This window comes from Phyllobates terribilis, unplaced genomic scaffold, assembly GCF_046119375.1.
Source record: "Phyllobates terribilis strain yellow unplaced genomic scaffold, ASM4611937v1 Scaffold_12__6_contigs__length_324123572, whole genome shotgun sequence".
NCBI classification, from domain to species: domain Eukaryota; kingdom Metazoa; phylum Chordata; class Amphibia; order Anura; family Dendrobatidae; genus Phyllobates; species Phyllobates terribilis.
This window is the reverse complement of record NW_027362772.1, coordinates 278129907-278148356: the sequence shown is the minus strand read 5'-3', so window position 1 is coordinate 278148356 and position 18450 is coordinate 278129907. Positions and strand designations below refer to the sequence as shown.

At 44.3% G+C, this 18450-nt stretch overlaps 1 protein-coding gene across 1 annotated transcript; it reads right to left on the bottom strand.

Moving 5' to 3' along the window:
- Positions 1-14163: 14163 nt before the first annotated feature.
- On the bottom strand, positions 14164-17595 carry LOC141172606 (indolethylamine N-methyltransferase-like). Its single transcript, XM_073657007.1, has 3 exons — positions 17387-17595; positions 15696-15903; positions 14164-14822 (listed from the first exon to the last, which is right to left on the bottom strand). The coding sequence occupies exons 1-3, from the start codon at positions 17538-17540 to the stop codon at positions 14384-14386; spliced, it is 801 nt and encodes a 266-aa protein (XP_073513108.1). The 5' UTR covers positions 17541-17595; the 3' UTR covers positions 14164-14383.
- Positions 17596-18450: the final 855 nt, after the last annotated feature.

Genomic DNA, 18450 nt, shown 5'->3' with positions numbered 1-18450 from the left:
ACACTATTACTATATGAAGGAACAATAGGGGCACTATTACTATATGGAAATCTAAAGGTCCTTGTCAAAGCATCAGCGAAACGCGCGTCGGATGAGAGGTGGCACCCAGGGGATTAGTATCATGTTTATATCTTACTCACTTTACTCTGCTCCACTCTGATTTGACATCATACACATTATGTTTGCCTGCCATAAGTTTTGCCTTATTATAAGTCCTATTGTTTACTAGTAATTGATACAAGGGAGATATATCATTGTTGCACTATGCACTTTACTTGTTCCCTATGTTATGCTTATGGCAGTATACTATTGGCGTAATAGCATTGTCTATGCTAATTTATATATAGCTATATGGTGATGTCGAGCTGGGAGTTATGAATTTTCATTATTGATACCACATTTCCGTACCCCCCAGTGCTTCCTTTTGTTGGACACCCCTGTTCCTATTTCCCTTACCCCATATTTGTATTCTATTTTAATTGATTAATATAATTGTAATATTTTATCATTATACTCTAGTTGATGTGTCCCTTTCTAGGTTCTTGTATTGATAGACACACAATATACAACAGTTTCTGGTATAGCTGATTTTATGTTTATTACAATGTAGAGGTAAAAGGGGGTGCTTTTACTATATGGGGATACAATAGAGACACTATTACTATACGGATGCACTATGGGTCACTATTTTGTGGGCGTTGTCACCATATGGAGGTACAATGAGAGACACAATGGGGGCACTATTACTATGTGCGGTTCAGAGGGGGCACTTTTACTATATAGGGCATTGTCACTAAAGGGGCAGTATTTCTGCATGGGGGCACTATTACCATATGGAAGAACAGAGGGGGCACTATTACTGTGTGTGGGTACTGACTCAGGGGCACTATTACTACATGGAGGGATATTGGAGACACTATTACTATATGAAGGAACAATAGGGGCACTATTACTGTGTGGAAATCTAAAGGTGACACTATTACTGTCTGGGGCAGAAAATAAGAGTACTATTACTGTGCAAGTCACCAAGGAGGGGCATTATTAATTTCTAGGGCACTATGGATGGTTACAGCACTATATAAGTTGTGTACATAAGGGAAAAGTGCGGAAGGTGCTGGGAAAGCGATTAGTAAAACGTGTCTGTGCATTACATTCTACAGAGACGAGTCATGGATGAAGTCTTCATAACGATCAGGGCTGGATGGAGAAGAAAAGGGAAAATAAGGTAAATGGTCTGCAGAACTAGTATCTACCACTATATGGTTACTAGTTGATAATATTGTTTGTAGTACACTATTTTTTCTAATGATTTGTCCCTTGTAAAGCTGTAATATTGACATTCATATTGGATTTACGAGTAGAGATGAGCGTTGTTCTACTCGAACTGTTCGCCAATCTCAAATTCGAGCTGTTTTGGGCGGTGTTCGAGCCGGTCGGCGAACACGAACAATTTGAGAAAAATTCGGCTGTTCGAGGTTATGTTCGATAACTGTTCGTGCACCAAAATCATAACTGGATTTTTTCTCAGTAATGATGAAAATTAATGTTAATACGCAGTTTGAGTGTACAGCGGGGCGGGGGGAGGGGCAGGGGATGGATCTCTGCAGGAACAATGAAGATCTCCATTTTTTTTTCTCTTTCCCGCATTTGCAGTGGGGAGGTGCAATCTGTCAGCCTATCAGCAGCGCACACACGGAGCGAAGTGCTTTTTTTCACACAAGCAAGGGCATGTGTGATTGGCAGTGTATGTCACATGTCCTTGCCCTATAAGACCAAGCCATTTTCCCCGTCGCCACCATTTTCTCACTGCTGCAGCTGCGTGTTAGACGGGACCGCTGTTGCTGTGTGCGCTATACCTTGTTAATTTCAAGCCAATTTTCGCACAAATATACAGATAGCTTGGGAGTAGGGAATAGTTGTGATTGCAGTCCTTTTAAGGACTAGGTTACAGCATTTCCTACGACTTTTATCAGGCAGGTCTGTGCTCTTAAATAGATAGATTGTGGGAGTAAAGACTAATTGTAATTGGAGTCCTTTTCAGGACTAGGTTACATCAGTTCCTATCAGTTTTTGCCAGGCAGGTCTGTGCCAGTGCTGTGCAAGTTTTTTTCACAGCATTTGGCTGAATCTAGCAAAGCTAATCCTTTTTGGCCTATTGCAGAGTGTGTTAGTCAGTGGAGTAGCCTATCTGTGTTGCAAGATATACCACCTGTGTATAGAATACCAATTTTTTTACTGCACCTAGTGAAGTAAAATCTTTTGGGCATAGCATCATTCTATTAGTCCATCTATACTGACCTCCATCAGGTTGCAAACTGAATATAATTTTTTTCTGCATCTAGCTCTAAAAAAATATTTGGGCTTCTAGCAGTGTGTGGGACTTGGTCTATTAGTCCATCTATACTGACCTCCATCAGGTTGCAAATTAAAAATAATTTTTTTCTTCATTTAGCTCTGAAAAAATATTTGGGCTTCTAGCAGTGTGTGGGACTTGTTCTATTAGTCCTTCTATACTGACCTCCAGCAGGTTGCAAATTGAATATAATTTTTTTCTGCATCTAGCTCTGAAAAAATATTTGGGCTTCTAGCGGTGTGTGGGACTTGGTCTATTAGTCCATCTATACTGACCTCCATCAGGTTGCAAATTAAAAATAATTTTTTTCTGCATCTAGCTCTGAAAAAATATTTGGGCTTCTAGCAGTGTGTGGGACTTGGTCTATTAGTCCATCTATACTGACCTCCATCAGGTTGCAAATTAAAAATAATTTTTTTCTTCATTTATCTCTGAAAAAATATTTGGGCTTCTAGCAGCGTGTGGGACTTGTTCTATTAGTCCATCTATACTGACCTCCATCAGGTTGCAAATTAAAAATAATTTTTTTCTGCATCTAGCTCTGAAAAAATATTTGGGCTTCTAGCAGTGTGTGGGACTTGGTCTATTAGTCCATCTATACTGACCTCCATCAGGTTGCAAATTGAATAAAAAAATTTTCTGCATCTAGCTCTGAAAAAATATTTGGGCTTCTAGCGGTGTGTGGGACTTGGTCTATTAGTCCATCTATACTGACCTCCATCAGGTTGCAAATTAAAAATAATTTTTTTCTGCATCTAACCCAGCCAATAGTTTTGGCCTAATACCACAGTTTGGCCACTCAGCTCTGCTCGGTTACCATCCATTGTTTTTTTGTGCAAACAACTCCAGAGTTGTGAATTAGTTAACCACCAAAATGAGTGGAAAAAGGCCTGCTGCTGGTGGAAAGGGGAATAGGCGTGTTGGGAAGGGGAAAAAAGGTTGTGTCCGTGGGGTAGGTGCAGAAGAAAGACCATCTTCCAGCCAAACTAAAATGTCTACTTCTTTTAGCGGACAATGTGATAAGATCCCTTTCTTACGGCCACGCCAATCGCTACAAATTCCAGATGAGGCACAAAAACAGCAGGTGCTTCAACGGATATCAAGTGCTCCTTTAAGTGGGCTCTCCTCCACATCAACTTCAACATCACAAATACTCCAGTCCTCAAAGGTGTCACCCAAATCGCACTTGCTTCCTCACAGCTCCCAAATCTCCAGCTGCCCGTCTGAGTATGAGGTAGAACAGATGGTTGAGTCTGCAGAGCTGTTTACTCATACTATAGCCTGGGAATCAGAGGTCGACTCCAGCGCTTCTGTGAATCCAGACGAGGAAATGATCTGCACTGATGCCCAGAATCTTTATGAGTCGGATCCAGGACCAGACGCAGAAGGTTCTGACCATAATGTAGACCCTCATTCCCAAACTGTAACTCCTGTTGGTGGAGACAATGAGGAAGACGATGATAAGACTCAAATACCTGATTGGAGCGCCAACTTTAGTTTTTTGTCAGGGCAGGAACAGGTTGGCTCTGAGGACGACGGGTGTGATAACGCACAGGGTGATGATGATGAGGTCGGAGATCCCACTTACTGTCAACCCACAGTCAGCCAAGAGATGAGGTCAGCAGAGGAGGTGGAGGAAGATGCTAGTGACGACGAGGTCAGGTTGCGCCTTCCTGGACAGAGACGTAGTACTGGAAGCACGTCAACAACTGCATCCTCAAACACAACTCTGCCTCTCACCACAAGTCGTGGTGGCTCTTCAGGTCGCATGGGTGCTAAGCCTTGCATAGCCTGGGCATTTTTTCAGATCGATAAAGATGACCCAACTCATGTTATCTGTAACATTTGTCAGCAAAAGCTAAGTAGAGGCCAAAAAATACATAGTTTGAGTACTTCATGCATGAACCGGCACATGGACATGAAGCATAAGTTGCAGTGGGAAGCTCAGTGTGCTACAATGCGGTCTAGCCGGCCGGGCCAACCACCGTCTGCCATATCTTGTGCATCCGCGGCCTCTTCATCCTCTGTGACTGGGGGGACAGCAGTCACACCTGTTTTGGGGCGCAGACCTGCCACCTCTTTACCCGCAACAGCCAGCGTGATTGGCAGGTCATCATTTTCTTTGGAGGTGGTAACACCAGCTGGTCTTGAGCGCTGTCCGACATCGATAGCACCACCTTTGGATCAAGGCAACCTAACATGTCCGCCTGCATCTTCCTCACAGACCGGCAGTTTGCCGGGGACACCCTTATCAACCCCGTCTAAGCACAATAGCCAGCCCTCGGTCCCTCAGATGTGGACAAGTAAAAGACCATTTCCTCCTAGCCATGAGAAAGCTAAGAGGTTGAATTTCACCATCTGCAAGCTCTTGGCTACAGAAATGCTGCCTTTCCACCTGGTGGACACAGAGGATTTTCGAGACCTTATGTCCGTCGCAGTGCCCCAGTACCAGATGCCCAGTCGGCACTACTTCTCAAAGAAAGGTGTGCCTGCGCTCCACCAGCATGTCGCACACAACATCACCGCTTCTTTGAGAAACTCTGTGTGTGACAGGGTGCATTTCACCACAGACACTTGGACGAGTAGGCATGGACAGGGGCGTTACATGTCGCTGACTGGGCACTGGGTAACTATGGTGACAGCAGGACAAGGGGCTGCTGTCCAAGTCTTGCCATCCCCACGAGTTGTGCGTCAATCCTCTTTATGTCATTTTTCCTCCACTGCTTCTGCCTCCTCAACCTCCTCTCGGTCTTCCACCTGCACCCAAAGCCTGTCTGGTCATGCCACAAGCTTTCTAACTGCGCAGAAGGGATCCTGCACACCTCCTTACTATGCTGGCAGTAGGGCTCAACGTCATCAGGCGGTTTTTACATTGAAATGTCTGGGAAATGTGAGTCACACAGCTGAGGAGTTGTGGTCAGCTCTGGAGAACCAATTTCATGAATGGTTGTCTCCACTGGACCTGAAACCAGGGAAGGCCGTGTGCGACAATGCTGCAAACCTGGGTGCGGCCCTTCGCCGGGGCAATGTCACACACGTGCCTTGTATGGCTCACGTGTTGAACCTGGTTGTCCAGCAATTTTTAGCCCACTATCCCAGACTAGATGGCCTTCTGCAGAGGGCACGGTCGCTGTGTGCTCACTTCCGCCGTTCGCATTTCGCAGCTCAGCGACTTACATCTCTACAGAAGTCGTTGGGCCTGCCACTTCACCGGCTAAAATGCGATGTGCCTACCCGGTGGAATTCAACTCTGCACATGTTGCAGCGACTGTGGCAGCACCGACAAGCCCTGGTGCAATACGTTCTGACGTATAGCCTGGGCCAACGAGATTCAGAGGTGGGGCAAATCACGCTGGAGGAGTGGTCTCAGATCAGGGACCTATGCACCCTTCTGCACAGTTTTGAAATGGCGACGAAGATGTTTAGTGCTAACGATGCCATTATCAGCATGACTATTCCGGTGATTTACATGCTGGAGCACATGTTAAACAGAATTCGGAGTCAGGTGGTGGCACAAGAGGAGGTGGAGGAAGTAGAGGAGGAGGAGTTGTATGCGGAAGGGCTAACATCTGCAAGGTCCAGACGGTCGGCAGCACCAGGGCGGCAGGCATGTGAGGGTGGGGGAGATGATTTTACCAGGGCGCATGGTAGCAGCCAAACTAGTGAGGAAGGTGCAGGAGCCCAGGAAGAAGTGGAGGACGAACTGATGGAAGACTCATCAGATGAGGGAGACCTTGATCACATTTCTGTTGTGCGAGGTTGGGGGGAGAGGACAGAGGAAGGAAGCATGATTGTTACCTCGCCACCAACACAACAGGGACTTGGTGCTCCTGGATGCGCAACACACATGAGTGCCTTCTTGCTGCACTACCTGCAACATGACCCTCGAATTGTGAGAATTAGAAATAATCCTGACTACTGGGTTGCCACACTGTTAGATCCCCGGTACAAAAGTAAATTTGCAGAAATTATTCCTGCCATAGAAAGGGATGCACGCATGCAGGAGTATCAGCAGAGACTGTTGCAGAATCTTACATGTGCTTTTCCACAAAATACCAGTGGTGCACGTAGTGAATCTCACAGTTCCAACTTGCCAACCGTGGTCTGTATGGAATTGTTCAATAAAGGGCCCAAAATTAAGATAACATAGATGGGAGAGGTCTCTATGAATAGGAATTCCTAAGTATTTGATACCCTGTGAGGGCCAGGCAAAGGGAAAGTTGGACTGGATGGAATCCTATATGGATTTAGGGAGGGAGACATCGAGGGCCTCAGACTTCGCTGCATTGATTTTAAAATTTTACCATGTAACAAAGTGATCTATTTCAGCCATAACAGCAGGGATGGATATATGTGATTGAGTGATATATACTAGGACATCATCAGCAAATAGAGAGCACTTGTACTCGGTGCCTCCCACCTCAATCCACCTAATATTGGGGTTATGGCGAATTGATGAGAGCAGGTGCTCCGTCACTAGGATGTATAAGAGAGGGGACAGAGGACATCCCTGCCTTGTCCCATTGGTGATTGTGAAAGGTGATGAAAATGTTCTGACGCACCCCCTGGGCCTTGGGACACCCGGAGCCGGACCCTTTTTGGTGGATGCTGGTGGTTGTAGTCTTCGTGGCGGCGATCCGGTTCCGTGGCTCAGGGCGGTCAAACCAGTGGCGGAACTATTTATGTGGTTTTGATGTTTAAATGTCCGACTACGCCACCCGTGGATTGCGGTCAGAGTGAACCGCCGCTACAGGGCAGACCGCTAAGGCTGGTGTTGTGGGTGCAGCAGAGCGTAGCATAACTCCCCACGGGAGGAGTATAGCCTCAGGGCAGTGTATGCGGAGGATGGGGGTGATGGTGCAGGGCAGCAGCAGTAACGACACGGAGTCAGTGATGCAGTTCAGGGCCTTTACTCACAGTTCTTATTATCCAGACCACGTCTGCAGGTAACGGCTGCCCACGTCGTACTGTGCTCACCAGGTGAGGGGCTCAGACAACTCCCAGATAACTTTGGAGCGCTTCACAGGACCCCCTTTGTGTGTCCTTTGTCTGGCCTTTCTTACCAACACTTCTGTCCGGCTGCCTCGGGCCTCCTCTTGGTAAACTTGGCGCCAGTTTCCCTGACCCTATGTGGTGCCTTCCTAGCGGGTGGAGCAAGGGGCTGCGCCACATAAAATGTCAGAGCCTCCGGTTTCTAGCTGAGGGTCGTTTCCTGCCTCCACTAGTTCGGGGACCGGTCTCCCCCTTTGGCCTGACCCCTCCACGCAGGTGGATTCGGGCGTGCGGTGGCGACTCGCCCGTCCGCACCCCTGGGATCCCTTCATTCCTCGTTCCTGGAGCCTTCTCCGCTCCTCTTCCTTCCTTCTCCCTCTTGCAGGCCTGGGCCTCTGTTACTAGGCCCGCCTCCGGAGCAGAGCTCATGCAGAGCCCCTGCTCCCTGCCACTTCTGCTCAGACTTCTCTGCACTGAACTAAGATGGTGCCCACCTTTTATACTCCCTTCTCAATGCACCCAGGAACTGCTTCCTCCCTGCTCCTGCACTGCAGGGTTCCCCTTCCTCAGTGTTCCCTCCCCCCACTCCAGCCAGGGACAGGGACTGTCGTGCCCATCTCAGGGGCATATTGGTCGCCCTGCCCCACGGCAATGTGGTGTAATGCATGCAGGTGTCGGGTCCTGATCCACACTCCATCCTTATCTGAGAGTGAGATATCACACCTCTGGGTGAGGTGCAATACGTCTGTAGCAACCGAGCCCTCGGTGCTACAGTTCCATTTATCTTCAGCCTAGGTGACGTATTGTGATACAGGGCCGTGATTTTGGCTATAAAAGGGTCCCCTAGACCCCTACCCCAAGCTTTTTAAGAGAATCATATATGGCGTGCCAGGAGACTCTATGGAATGCTTTCTCAGCATCCAACGAGAGTATCTACTTACAAATTTTTAACTGCATCTAGCCCAGGAAATACTTTGTGCCTAGTAGCAGTGTCTGCTAGTCAGCGGATTATCCCGGCTGTTAAGCAAGCTACACCACCTGTAGTTTGGACACTTAATTTTTTCAAAGGAAATGCTTCGGGACCACGGGATACTTAGTGAAGAGCATCAGGAGGCACCCCAAGGCATAGGGGCTGGGACTGGCACTAGGATGCCTTGCGGTGGACAGCCGAGCTCGATCCTTATAAAAGCTTTTTAACTGCAGCAGCTTTAGTGGACGCTACTGGAGCTGGAATTACGCGGCTGCTGGCATGAGACTTGCCCTCCAATAGATCCTTGTAAATGGATTTAAAGTGTATTCATTCAAATTAGAGGGACAATTTAAATTAAAAAGCTTAGAGCTGCCTCCACCACAGGGGGGCTCTCTCGACCCACCAGCGGACAGGCACCAGTATTGGGAGAGGGGGGCTGGCCATCAGGGTTCACCGCGGCTCTGGCACAAACCCGGCGACACGGAGGTGGCACGGGCAGGAGCGGACTGGCCGTCTCGGCTTCTCACTTTTTGGATTTTAGAAGGGCATGACATGCCTATATCTGTGTCTCCCCCTCCTTTTACTCCTCCACCTCTTTTCTTTTCGCATGACTATATGTACTTGTCACTTTTCCATGTGTTAGTTGTGTCTTCTGAGCAGTTTGTCAGCTTTTGGACACCTTTGAAGGTGTTTTCTATGTGTTTCTATGTGTTTTTGTTTGCCTGCCATTGGTTTTAACGGTGTTCGAAGGTGTTCGACGAACAGTTCGACGAACAGTTCGGCGAACACACGGGTGTTCGACGAACCGAACCGAACTCGAACACTACGGGGGTGGCTCAACACTATTTACGAGTAACATGCTGGTAGTTGAACTTGGACCCAGATACAAAAATTGTCCTGGATCTCTTAGGACTCTAGTCACTCCTTTGGTTGCTCTGGTGTCCCTGTTAACTTACTCCAATTAGTCCCCAACAATATTATTAATAATATTGTCACTGTTGTTTAATGGAGGGGGCGCACTTTTTTATATTCACCCTCTTGGACAGATAACCTAGAAACTGCCCTGCTGACAACACTTAAGTATGCCGGTGGTCCCTTAGTGGTGTGCCAGAGAGTGGCAATGTGGACCCTTACATCGGGATGCAGACATTAAGAAGTGGATGAACATGATGACATTAATTAAGGGGGCGATCTGTGATTTTAATAAAATCAGCTAACTGTAGGTAAAAATCATAACTCTTTACTTATATATCAATCAATACACAATTGCTTTTCCTAAGTCTCATAGGTACATATAATTCCTTCCCTATTTTGTTCACACCTTAGATTGTCCGATAATATTTCATATCATAAAATCTTCGGAGCGATGAAGAATCCCTGGAGCTGAAATGTGTGAGTGAAAGTTTAGATGAACTATAATCGATTATATTTGCTGTAAAGATAAAATCTTGCGTTCTCCAAGTGTTGTGCAATTTGGCTGCATGATAAAATTCCCAGTCTGAAGTTTGTTCCCAGTCTGCTGCCAAATTCTCTATCCCTGCTGGCAAAGTACTAAGAAATAATTGTTCTACGTGCAAAAAGAAGCAAAAAAGGGATAACTGCAAATATTGAAAATAAAGTAAAAATATTTTTGGAATTTTCTCTTATATTATTCAACAAAGAGTTCACACACAAGAGAATCAAAAAAGTATATAATGCAACATCCTTCAGCCCAAAGTCAATGAAAAAGCACAAGATCCCTCAATGAAGTGTCTTTCAGCTGCCAAATCTTGTTTAAAAGCACAAAAGGAATGGGATCCGTTAGGTATAATGTGTTCAGGGGAGAAAATATTCAGTGCTGCCATGTTCCTGCTGCTGTCACAACTGCAGTACTTTTCACCTCCTGGTCTAGTCAGTGGCAGCACAACACTCGCCTTGGCTTCATTCATTCATGATAGATGGGGGCAAGCAGTTCTGTATATCAGGACTGTCATGGGTACATTTGAGTTGCAAAACACCCCTGCTTAAATTAATTCTCATCTGAAATGTTTCCTCCTCCCAGCATGGCACCAATGGATGACTTTCCCCACCACCACATGTGTGGATTCACGACCTAAACTACCAAAGCACATACCAATGTATTAAGGGGAATCTGTCTCTAGGATCACCTTCCTAAGCCGTCTATATGGTCATGGAGGTCATAGAAAATGGAATAAAATGACACATTAATATCTGCGATCCGATGTTTTATTCCAGAGAAATCCACATTTTTCTTTATATGTAAATGAGCTGTTAAGATTAATGGTCCAAACATAGATCTGCCTCCAGAGCTTATTATAAATGAAACGGGGCATTACCAGTGTGAGACATATAATGATTGACAATCTGCTCTCCTGATCTACGTGTCTCACACTGATAACGCTCTTAAGGCAGAATTTCAGGGAGATCTATGTCCGGCCCATAGATCTTAGCATCTCATTTACATATTAAGAAAAACAGGGATTTCTCTGCAATAAGACATCGGATCGCAGATATCAAGTTTTTATTTTATTCAATTTTCTATGACCAACATGCCCATATAGACGGCTTAGGAGGGTTGATGCAACTGACAGATTCCCTTTAAGACATTGATGTATGTTTTGGTAGTTTAGGTTGTGGTTCTACACATGTGGTGGTGGGGAAAGTTATCCAGTGGTGCTATGCTCGGAGGGGGCAACATTTGAATGTTTCAAGTCAGATGGAAGCTCAATCAGACATGGGGTTTTGTAACTCAAATGAAGCCACGACAGATCTGATATTATGACACTCTTTTCGTACTTTTATTGTGTATGTATAATATTATTCCTAAGTAGAGCACTGTCACTCACTAAGCTGGGAGGCCCAAATTAGTTGTGATGGCAGTAAAAAAATATGAGGGAGCTGTGGTTGGAGCTGAGGCATCCAGTCATGTCAGCTGCTAGTAGGACCTTGGGGTTGGGGTGCAGGCCTTGAGGAGGTACTGCTCAACACCCCCAAAACAGGAAAGTGCTTCTATGCAATAGGAACCTAAAAATGGAACCATTAGTCTTAAAGAGGTTGTCCACATTGATGGCCTATCTTTAGGATTGGTTCATGTCTGATCGTCCTGGGTCTGACACCAGGCACCCTTGCCGATCAGCTGCTGACAGTGTTGGTGGCAGAGGCCACCGGCTGGAAGTACTCACTTGCCAAGCTGCTCCGTCTACTTGTAGTGGCCGCCGCAGGGTACTGCACACCTGCCTTCCATTGATTTGAATAGGAGGTGGATATCCAGTACCAAGTCCCAGCCGCTACAAGTTGATGGAGCAGCTCGGCAAGTGAGTATATCTGGCCGGAGGGGGTGCCGGGTATTCAAAGGATAGGCCATCAATATAAAAATAGTGGACAACCTCATTAATGGCTGGATTTGAACCAATACTTTGCTCTCGAAGAAGTTGCAGAATAAAATACTTTCTTTTTTTGGCAACTCAAAGAACCTACTGCACCACAGCAGGTTGAACCTCTTCTCATAATGCGTCACTCTTACAATATATATTATTCACCTGTGCATCTTTGTTACTGATGAAGGTCAGAATCTTTGACCGAAATGTCTAAATCGCTTTGAATTGGCAAAAAATAAAGTATTCCATTCTGCAACTTCTTAAGGTGCCAAGTTTTTGTATACAGACTGGATGGGAGAGGTTTCTACTTGAGCACCACTGTCCAGCAGTGCCGGGCCCTATCTATCTTATTGGCTGGATGGCCATCTTTTTTTTCCAACTACAAAAGACCACTAAAATACATTTTAAATTGTGTTCTCCTTTCTGTAGCAATTATTTTCCTGTATTGGACATTTATTTATTTTTCAATGGAGGCGGGGATAGAAACAGCGATTCCGACTGGCTTGTGGCTTTCTTTTTTTTAACTTTGTTTTATTTGTTTTCTTATTTTTTTTACTGCTTTTTTTATTTCTTAATTTTCCCATTTATGTTCCGCCTACGGTTATAAGAGACCCTTGGAGGTCATTTCAACATTTAAATACTATTTTATTATTTTTGATGTCTCTTGCCCCATATTAGATATTAGCCCCAGTTACAGGGTAAATTGAGTCTCCTGCCACTGCGCACCCGGCGATTACATGATCACTAGGATAGGAAGAGGAAGCGCTGTCATAGCTTCCTAAACTGTATACTCAGAACTCATGCAGCATTGTGTCTACAGGGATTAGGAAGGCAGAGAAGGTTATAATCCATCTCTGCCTTCTCCATGGGGAGAGCAACTGTGTCTAACAACATGCTCCTGACTCCTTTGGCTGCACGATTTCTGTGCAACTCCTGACTCTGCCCTGCGGCTATCCGAGAGTCCTGAAGTGCAATGCTAGCTCTTGATATCAGCCAGTTTTATAAAAGGCTGGAAGCCACAGCCCAGGCCAACAGTGCAACAATGCTCCTGACCTGGACTATCAATCAAGAGGGCTTCTAGTCCTAACCCAGCAACCAGGAAGTCAAGCAAGGGAGTGGTTCACTCCTGAGGACAAAAGATGGAATTAACCCTTTAAATTTTGTACAACGACACTTATGTTATTGGCGTAATATGGCTGTTCTACAAGGAAAATAAATATCTGTTTAGATAAATATCTGTAGCGCCGGCATCTCTGCACGTTCCCTCCCCCAGCAGAGACGCCGCCATCCCGCTCCTCCTCCTCCTGCTGCTGCTGCCCAGGGTCTGCACACGGCTCGTAGATACCTGAGCACTGTGCTTAGGGCGCGCATGTGCATGTCCCTCCCCTTGTAAAAGGACAGCATGCGCCATCCTGAAGTGGCAGATACTTGTTGTTTAAGGCACCTCCACCTGTTCGGAGGTGCCTGAGCAATGTTTTGAGTCTGCTCCCAGCACATTTGTTAGTTGTCAGGTCCCCAGTTCATTAGCACTGGCCGTATCTGCTTGTTCTTGTTTCGTTCCTGCCTCTTCTTGCTTGTGCCTTCCAGCTGTACATGCCTGCACCTGCCTGTGCCCATCTGTATATAATCCGTCCCTGCCTGTGCCCACCTGTATACCAGCCATACCTGATACCAGCTGTACCCGCCTGTACCTGCCTGTGCCCACTTGTATACCAGCTGTACCTGCCTGCATTAGCCAGTACCTGTCTGTCTACCAGCTGAGTCCACCAGCACTTGCCGCTGCTGGATTCCTGCCGTGCATGGCTGTACCAGCTGTACTTTCCCTGCTTGGCCGTTCCAGCCTTGTGTTCCTTGGGGGTCTGCCACCGTTCATCCGAGGCCAATCTTGGTGTTGCACCAAGTCACACCCCTCCAGGCTCTTCTCAGATTTCGGCACAGTGGTTCCACCACTGTCATTAGAATATCAAAGCTAGCTTTAGGGAACCATGTCAGCACAATTTTACATATGGAAGTAGTGTTATGGCTGTATAGACTCTTGTCTCTAGATGCAAATGATACAAATTTTTTTGTTGAGATTCGATGTGCCAGTCATGAGAAATATAGCATAAAAGTCATATGCAAATTAGGCTGGATGTGAATTGGATGCGTGTCAATGCACATAGAAGTCCTTGTCCATTGACAGGCCCCCAGTGCCCTTCCAGCCTCTGCATATGGCTTTCACAAGATTTCTCATGACAAACACATCGGATCTCAAAAAAAAAAAAAAGATAGTTTTACGTGGAGGATGGGGTGGGGGTGAGCTTCTATACAGTCATACCACTACTGCCCTAAAAACCTGCTGAAATAATTAGTGGTAATAGCGATAGGGCCCCTTTAATTCTATGTGTAAAGTCTTTTTAATGAGCTTCAAAAGAAAACAACAAACATCCCAGAAAATCCATTTTAGCAATATGAGCAATAACACTTGACAATTGCAAGGAAAGAAAAATGTATTTTATTGATTTTCAAATTTAATAATATAAAATGAGATATTTTTCACTTTTAAATGTTACTTTTAAAAACATCTAAATGTAATCTTTGCATTTAGGAATCAGAAGCATTGTGCTGCTGCCCCCTACTGGTACTTAAACAGTAATACATGCACTATTCCCAGTATTATTCTGCCTAGGTATTTCTAGAATTTTACTCATTTTACACATCTTTGACTTTTCTAGCCAGGATAAAAATGCCAGAGGTGTGATTGCAGATATCAAACATGGGCTTATCATATTCTCGAGGGAGAACTTCCAAGTCTTCAATGACAAATCCTGTATCTGTTATGACTTTTCTAAGAAATTGATCGCTTAAGTTAATGAGCGAGAATTTCTTGTTTCCACATTGGAAAATGGTGCTCCCTAATATGCTACCAACGATCAAGTGACCCCCTACTTTCAGCAAGGAAGAGAGATTTTTGATGACATTGCCATAACCCACTTCATCTTTGGAGGCGCATTCGAGGCAGCCTACGGTCAGGACACAATCGGCTTTGGGTAAGATGAGCGGGTGAAGAGGATTGCTCTTGGTGACGTCACATGGCACCACTCTTTTCAGTGTCTTCCTCAGCTTATCTTCCTTCTCAGCTATTTTGCCACTAAAACAGAAATAGAAAATATTAAAATTGATTTTTAGAATTGCTTTTTTGCTTTTTCATTTAAAGGGACCTTTCATGATGATTTTACTTATCAAACTTTTGGTATGGCTGTATAGGTCATAGAATAACAATAAAAACGACACCTGTCTTGTAGCAATCCGATGTGCCAGCGCTGAGAAATTGAGCTTAGAAGCCACATGCAAATTAGCCCGAAAGTATATTGACATTCCCCCAGGCTAATTTGCATGTAGTTTCAAAGCTCGATTTCTCAGCACTGGCACGTCAGATTACCACAACACAGGTATCATTTTTATTATTTTATTTGGATCTACATAGTCATACCAATAGTTTTTACAGTAAAATCCTCCTGATAACTTCCCTTTAAATCTCTACCCTTTGGGAATGATTCACCATTTGCGACTTTTTTTTAAGTCACTTTTCCATTCTTGTGGTATTTTTCAAAATTCTTCAAAATGGCACACGCAGCTTCTTGAATTTTGTGCAAAATAATACTCTTTATTTTTGTCTTTTACCTTTTTTCAGAGCAAATAGTTGTGAGATCCCATAACAGTTCACATATAACTCTAACATTTGTGCAATTAATACCTGATGTACAAAAAAAAATTGTGGAAGTATAGTTACACAAAAATTTAGCGACTTTTAAAAAAGTTGCAAATCTAGAATCAGCCCCAAACATGTGGAATGACGAACAGAGAAAAAAAAGGAGGAACAAGTAGAAAATAGACTTCAAAATTGGTGCAAATTTAAAGAAAAATTTGGTAAAAAACAGGCTTAAAACAGGAAGAAAAAACATAGGCGCAACTACAATAATGAAAGGGGTCCTTTGTCTATATGTGAGATTTTAGCGCTTACCTACGGCCTTCTAAGTCGCAGACTAGTTTTAGAGAAGGCGTCCAGTCAAACAATCCAGGTTCGTTCCTTCTCCATTTCTCCAGATATTCCCTGTTCCGATCTGTAAAATCTGCCGCGGTAATTTCCTTGAAGGCCTCACATGCCGACAATTCCTGATATATGGCCGGACCAGGGCCGATGTCAATCAGCAAGTCTCCTTTTACGCCCCCTAATAAAATAGAACACACAGGTGCAAATGTAGCCTGGCATTAAATCAACATCATAGACCCCAATGTTACATTTCACCATCCTTTTCTGTCATCGCATGGGTCCATCACGTGGCAAAATTCAGAAATAGTCAAAATTAATATTGAGGTCCTGGGTTGCTTTAGAGATGACACAAAATATTGGGATTTTTCTTTTGTCCTTGCGGAATGAATCAGTTTTTTTTTTTAAACTTGTGCAACAATATGGAGTTTTGTGTTTTGTGTGACTTGTTGTACCACTTTCTAGCTCCACATTCGCTTCATTTAGACACCGTTATGTTGCTGGAGTTGGCAAATTTGTTTACTAGGGTGTCCCCTATACTCTGCCTTGATCAGACATTGAAGAGCTAAGCGCCGGGAGGTGCATGATGCATGAAGAAAAAAAACAGACCGATTTTCATCAGCGTGCAGGATCTGATTTTGATCCTCGTGTCATCCATTTTTGTTGCAACGAAACTCAAACATGTCTCTAATTTTTTCTCCAAACTATCAGTCTGATGAAAAAATAGATGCATGAAAAATGGCATAAAATATAATTTGTGTGTTATTTGTTAAAAATGATGAATATTTAGAGGTTGATAGATAGATATATAGATAATAGATAGATATTAGATAGATAGATAGATAGATAGATAGATAGATATGAAGATAGATGGTAGATATAGATAGATAGATAGATAGATAGATAGATAGATAGATAGATAGATAGATATGAGGATGGATAGAATGATAGATAGATAGATATGAGGATGGATAGAATGATAAATAGATAGATAGATAGATAGATATGAGGATGGATAGAAGGATAGAATGATAGATAGATAGATAGATATGAAGATAGATAATAGATATATATTGGATAGATAAATATATAATAGATAGATAATATATAAATAGATAGATAATAGATAGATAGATAATAGATAGATGATAGATAGATGAATAGATAGATAGATAGATAGATAGATATGGGATAGATAGATAGATAGATAATAGATAAATAGATAGATATGAGTATGGATAGAAGGATAGAATGATAGATAGATAATAGATAGATGATGGATAGATTATAGATAGATAATAGATAGATAATAGATTTAGTGATGAGTGAGTATGTTCTATCCAAATATGCTCGGGCGAGCTCCAAGTATTTACAGCTGCTCGGTGATATGGTTGAATCGCTCCCGTGTGCATGATTTACAACTGTTTGACAGCTTTATTACATGAGAGGAATATGTAAGAAATAGACATTCCTCACATGTATTAAAGTTGTCAAACAGTCAAAAATCATGCACACGGGAGTGATTCAACCATATCACCGAACAGCTGTAAATACTCGGAGCTCGGCCCGAGCATACTTGGCGAAAGGGTTAACAGAACATACTCGCTCAACACTAGATATAGTCCATTCTAAATCTGAGCATTAGACTTGTTCTCAGGAGTTACCTGATGTAAACGCTTTGTGCAGCTTTTTTAGGATGAAGTCTAGATATCCATCCTTAATGAAGACTCCAGTCACAGCCCCATAATATGTATCTAAATAAATCTGGGGATCAAAATTATCTTGGTAGACCTTTGGGCCAGTGAAGGTAGTTGCCATCTTCGTTGTCCTGTCCTGTGTATGAGACACTGCAATGCCTCCAGTTCCTTTTATATTCTGTTCTCGGCTGCTCCCTTCCAGCTGTTAATGAGTAGACACATTGGGACACATTTTGGCACTTGATTGTTGCACTTTTCATTTTATAAGTAATATGACCTATAAACCATCAGAGATTGGGATCCATCTTGTGTGTGTGCCATATGTCATTCTGAATTATATTGTGCAGGAGAAAGGTCTAGAAAGGCTTTTTAAGGACAATCCTTAGTATTGGCTATCAATCAATGATTGTTAGGGACATCTACCTGATCCCAGGGCAAGCCCCATTCATCCCCGGGGAGTGCCAGCCATAACAGTATAACAGTCCAGAACGCCATTAAGGTAACCTGTTCTCCCAGCTTTACCACTTGTAGGCTCCAGGTCACTTTAAGCTTTAGGAGGACAGGGGCAGGCTCAGGGTGTTGTGGCGCCCTGCTGCGCATTGGTGCCACAGATCCTAGAGGGGTGCATGGACGGATTCCTCCACAAGAGGCCCTCATAGCATTCACACACCTCCACCTTCCACCTCAGACCACCAGAGGGAGCCCGTTAGGGATATAAATAGGGAAGGTGGAGCTAGGCTGTCGGTCTAAGTCTGGAGACCACAGAGAGTAAAGTCTGTGAGGAAGTCAGTCCAGCAAAGACTCATTGAGCTCAGGTTAGTGAGCCTAAAGCGTGCCGACGCCATAAGAGCGGTGAAGAGTAGCGAGGCCTACTGCCAGTGTGAAGCCTAGTGAGGGCGCTGCCGAAGGCAAGTGGAGTAAGCGAGCTACATAGGGGGCAGAGGAGCTTAGCCAGTTCACCCCAAGATCAGTTACCGGACACGGGGCCGCATCTGCCGGGATCCCTAGGACCAGCAGAAACAACCGGAACC

Excerpts from the sequence above, each read along its gene's own strand:
- LOC141172606 (XM_073657007.1), bottom strand. The coding sequence starts at position 17,540 with ATGGCAACTACCTTCACTGGCCCAAAGGTCTACCAAGATAATTTTGAT. Across the intron at positions 15,904-17,386 it reads GCACAAAGCGTTTACATCAG|GGGGCGTAAAAGGAGACTTG; the intron begins GTAACTCCTGAG and ends CTATTTTATTAG. Across the intron at positions 14,823-15,695 it reads TGCGACTTAGAAGGCCGTAG|TGGCAAAATAGCTGAGAAGG; the intron begins GTAAGCGCTAAA and ends TTTCTGTTTTAG.